Source organism: Triticum dicoccoides, chromosome 2A (assembly GCF_002162155.2).
Source record: "Triticum dicoccoides isolate Atlit2015 ecotype Zavitan chromosome 2A, WEW_v2.0, whole genome shotgun sequence".
Classification (NCBI taxonomy): domain Eukaryota; kingdom Viridiplantae; phylum Streptophyta; class Magnoliopsida; order Poales; family Poaceae; genus Triticum; species Triticum dicoccoides.
In genome coordinates this window covers 755,962,862-755,967,944 of record NC_041382.1, presented here as the reverse complement: position 1 = coordinate 755,967,944, position 5,083 = coordinate 755,962,862, and the positions used below count along the sequence as shown (strand labels likewise).

The 5,083-nt window shown below is 49.0% G+C and overlaps 1 protein-coding gene across 1 annotated transcript; it reads left to right on the top strand.

The window, feature by feature from the left end:
- The first annotated feature begins 954 nt into the window (after positions 1-954).
- Positions 955-3,736, top strand: LOC119356986 (phosphatidylinositol 4-kinase gamma 6-like). The gene is made up of 2 exons (XM_037623970.1): positions 955-1,109; positions 1,326-3,736. Exon 2 carries the CDS (start codon positions 1,436-1,438, stop codon positions 3,332-3,334), a length of 1,899 nt encoding a protein of 632 aa, XP_037479867.1. The 5' UTR covers positions 955-1,109; positions 1,326-1,435; the 3' UTR covers positions 3,335-3,736.
- The last annotated feature ends 1,347 nt before the right edge of the window (positions 3,737-5,083 follow it).

Here is a 5,083-nt window from a genome sequence, read left to right as displayed (position 1 = left end):
TGTACTAAAGTCTTTATTTCTATTTTTTTAATGGGCCCACTAGTGGTAGCTTGCATTGGGGAGAAAAAATAAATATGGATGCCTCAAATTACTTTTTATCATGGAGCATATGTATCCATATGTCATCATTGTACATGCCCTTAAGATAAGAGAGAATGACGTATCAGCCACTGTACATGCCCCGGGCGGGATCAGTGTCGTGCGTCAGTGGTTGCACTTTCAACCAGGTGTGTATTGTCACCCGTCACCCCTCAAAAATGGTATTGTCATTGGCTGGGCTTCTAGAAATGCAGATCAACAGGTCTGGTTTGCAGATAAAGGAAAACAAACTGCAGCTACACAGAAGGAGCTTTGCTGCTCATTAGAGTGGTTAGAGAGATCTACAACAAGTGTTGTGGATGGGGCCCGACCACTCACGGGATTGGTGTCAGATGAACCGGACCTGAAGTACTCTCGCCTTTGATTGTTTAGCTGGATGCATTTGCATTGTTCAATCATGCTAAAGGGATGACTTCAATGTTCGATCTAGAAGTTAATGAATACGCACCAAACTAGGGTGTCTGTCATTCCTATTCCTTTTTGCTGCACCTGACAGATATTTACCCTCTTTTGGGGGAACAGTTGCTTATCGGCTTCCTTTCATGAAATGAAATCATGGGGAGAAAAGCTCTTCGTTTTTTTTCTAAAGGCAGTCCCATAATATAAGAGCGTTTTTGACATTACATTAGTGTCAAAAAACACTCTCATATTAGACTATGCAAATTTTGATAGCATATGCAAATTTTGACAGCATACTTTGTCTGGTCCAAAATGGCAAAATGTAATATGCTCCTTGTATGGCGGTTCCAGGTGCGAATACTGCATACATCAGGGTGTTCCGTGACAAGATTCAATTCCCGTCACTTTTTCCGGATTCAGGTAGAAAAGACCCAGAGGAATACTCGAGGGCGGGCAGCGGGTTGGTGATTATGCGGGCGCAGTAGCAACAAGAGGCCGAGCAAGGGAGGGACGGCATGACCACGACTGCGGATCTGCTCCGCCGCTAGCCTGCTACCTCGCCGCCGGCCGATCCCCCCACCGTCTTCCAGCGCCCCGCCCCCTCCTCCATGGTGAGACCTTGGCTGACTGACAATCAATTCCCGCCCTCCCCTTCGCTGCATCTGAGTTCGTCCGCTTCTTTTCTTCTGTTTTTCCATGCTCGACCCAATCCAATCTGGTTGATGCGATGCCGAGTTCGTGGCGAGATTCAGTGCGCGGAGATTGTGAAGTGTTTGGTGCATAGATTGGAGTGTAAAATTTTGATTTTTTTGGTTGTCGGCTGGCAGGCGTGATCCGATGATAGCAACGAGAGCGCGCCTTCCCCTGCTCTCCCTGACGGCGTCGGCGCGCGGCGGGCGCACCAAGCGGCGGAGGAGGAAAGGGAGCGGCGGCCGCCATGTCCCCCAACCTGGAGGGCACGCTCAAGAGCCAGGTGCCGGCGCTGCTCCTCCGGCGCCTCTTCGGCGCCGGGGCGCGCCGGGATGAGGCGGCGGCCACTCAGCACCACCACCGCCAGGCGCCGCGGCCGTCGCCCTCGCCGCCTCCGGCAGGGAGGCGGCGGGTGTTCGTGCAGACGGAGTCCGGGTGCGTGCTGGGCATGGACCTGGACCGCGGCGACAACGCGCACACCGTCAAGCGCCGGCTGCAGCTCGCCCTCAACGTGCCCACCGGCGGGACCTCGCTCACCTTCGGCGACCGCGTCCTGGAGAACGACCTCTCCTCCGTCCGCCACGACTCGCCGCTGCTGCTCACCCGCAACAGCATCCACCGCAGCTGCTCCACCCCGTGCCTCTGCCCGGTCTCCGAGGACTTCGAGCAGAAGGACTGCAGCGGCCTGGTGGAGATACTCGGGTCGTCGAGCGGCAGCGTGAGGCGCCTCGTCGACGACGTGGCCACCGGCATAATGAGCGGGCTGGATCCGGTCCCCATTGACAGTGGCCTTGGCGGCTCCTACTACTTCAGGAATGATGAGGGCGACAGAGTCGCCATTGTCAAGCCCACAGATGAGGAGCCCTTCGCCCCGAACAACCCGAAAGGGTTCACCGGGAGAGCGCTTGGCCAGCCGGGACTGAAGAAGTCCGTTCGGGTAGGGGAGACAGGGTTCAGGGAGGTCGCGGCGTACCTGTTGGACCATGAGAATTTCGCAAATGTTCCTGCAACGGCTCTGGTGAAGATAACACACTCAGTTTTCAATATCAACCGTCCGATGAATGGCGGCACTCCGGCTCATGACCATAAGCCGCAGGTCACCAGTAAGATTGCTTCATTTCAGCAGTTCATCGCTCATGACTTTGATGCCAGTGACCACGGCACTTCAAGCTTCCCGGTTGCTGCTGTTCACAGGATCGGCATATTAGACATCAGGATTTTCAACACTGACAGGCATGGCGGTAATGTCCTGGTGAGGAAGCTTGATGGAGGCACCGGTCGCTTTGGTTGCCAGACAGAGCTGTTCCCAATTGATCATGGGCTGTGCTTGCCGGAGAACTTGGAGGACCCTTATTTCGAGTGGATACACTGGGCACAAGCATCAATTCCGTTCTCCGAGGAAGAGCTCGAGTACATTAGCAAACTTGATCCGATGAGGGATGCTGCAATGCTGCGCGGAGAACTGCCGATGATACGCGAGGCTTGCCTCCGAGTGCTTATTCTATGCACAATCTTCCTCAAGGAGGCTGCTGCTTTCGGGCTTTGCTTGGCAGAGATAGGTGAGATGATGACCAGGGAATTCAGAGGAATGGAGGAGGAACCCAGCAAACTGGAGGTTGTGTGCATGGAAGCCAGGAAGAAAGTAGACGAATGGGAACCGTTCTCCCCTAGTGTTGAACAAGGAGAGGACATGGATTTCCAGTTCTCGATGGATGTGTTAGGAGGGTACAGTGATGTGATTCGATCGCCAAGATTCAATTGCTTGGGCTTGAAGGGCAGCTTCAGAAACCCTCTGACAAAGCTCGTGGAGAGCGTGAACGAGGACGGTGATGATGAAGAAGATCGAAAGGAGCCTTCCACGCATTCATCTGATCGGTTCTCATCTGCTGACTTCAGCACACCAAGTCTTCACAGAACCACCAGTTCAAAAACTAGTTCAAACAGCAGCGTGCACGCCCCGAACAGGAGCGCAGACGAGCAGCTCCCATCGAGCTTGTGCTTTGTCAGGTTGTCGGACATGAGTGCAGAGGAGTGGCACGTCTTCATCGAGAAGTTCCAGGAGCTGCTGAAAGAAGCGCTGGAGGAATGCAAGGCGGCCGCGGGGCTGCGGATGAAGCAACGGCTGGGCACCTCCTGCAAATTTTGACTAGGTCCATAGAGCAGCAGAGAAGAAATAATGTACTGTTGCCCGTGTTGCTTTTGGAGCTAGTGCAGCAAAGATCATATCTAGTACTACTTCGGCCGATGTTGCAGTTTAACTGCCTCAAGTTATGTTCATCAGGTAGACGAGACCAAAGGCTGGTGATGGGTGTGGAGAACCACTACGCACGTTTACAGTTATGTTAATTAAAACAGAGTTTTGCATAATAAATGCTTGGCAGCTTGTGTATATTGTGTTAGATGCTACACACCAAGAGTGCTATTCGTTGGCTGTTGCTGAACATTCTTTGTGTTGTGCTGTGAGCAGTGTAAATATGAAACTCTGATGTAAAATGCTTACCTGGTGTTGAACATCTTGGATGAAATCTGTCTTGCGATGGTTCTGATATACAAATTTCTTCGTGTTCAAATTACCTGGTGTTGTCTTTTGGAATTGGCAAGTTGTTTGTCAACTCGCAAAGATCAGTTGAAAAATGTACTCCCTCCGTCCGGAATTACTTGTCTCAGAAATGGATGTATCTAGAACTAAAATACGTCTAGGTACATCCATTTCTGCGACAAGTAATTCCGAACGGAGGGAGTAAGAACTAAGAAATAAGAAATGAGCTCTTTTTCTTGCTGCTGTTACCTTGCATAATTGCAGACAGAGAGCAGCATATCTTAATCACAGGTGCATTATGCCTTCTGTTGGCAATAATAGGGCTGACAGCAGCACCCAAGCTAATTTCAGTTGCCAAGGCCGGACTGTACAGTGCTCCCTTTTGATGGATTTAAATAGAAGATAAAGAACAGAGATAGATATAACCTGCAGCAGATAGTCATGGATGCCCCTAATATAATGATACAATTACTAGTTGTTCATACAAGCATTTGACATAACCAGTTCTGAAGCCAGTTACTGATTAACAACATATGATCAGGCTAACAAGAATATTTTATAACCAGTAAAATAAACAAACAATCACCAACAAATAAATTAAAAAAACAACCACCTGGCTGTTGACCATGGACACTGCTCATTCTTGATAAGTTGCAATCGAAGCAAATAAGAGGGAACATAAAGTAGATCTTGCAATGAATTGAATATCAGCAGTCGGGCAATCATGATGGCTGACCTGTTACAGACATAGCACTATCAACCAGCCCTCAAGCATAGTGCCAACATGCATAGCAGTACAACTTAGCAACTCTATTTGTCAATCAACAGCTTGACTGATGTCTACTAGCTGGGAAGATCAGAAGAATTTGTTGTTTCCTAAAATAACGAAAAATTTAGCCTAAACCAGGTAGATGGAATATGTGCCAGCACATATGCAGCATTGGACTAAATAATAATCTCGTCCACACACTGGCACCAGCATTACAATCTTACATGAGAGCTAGCTACCAAACTCCGAGAAGTTAGTTTAAAGCAACCAGGTAGCTGGTTTACATTTTTAGCAAATGAAATGGAAACGCAGATCTGCACTTACATAACATTGTCTATCTTTCCAGATGCAATTATTTACAGCATAACTTTGTCTTCATTCGGCATCGCAAAGCAGCAAGCTAGCAACCAAATGTATTTTAGTAGCCAGTATTATCGAAAGCCTTCAATTCAGCATCTCACTAAGAAGAACACTTATCATCCAGAACACAAGCAATAATACAAAAGATTGACAAAGGTCATGCCAGAACAATTTTGTCTCTTAGAATACATTATCTCTTTGGCCATGTTACTCTCACAGCAAATAAC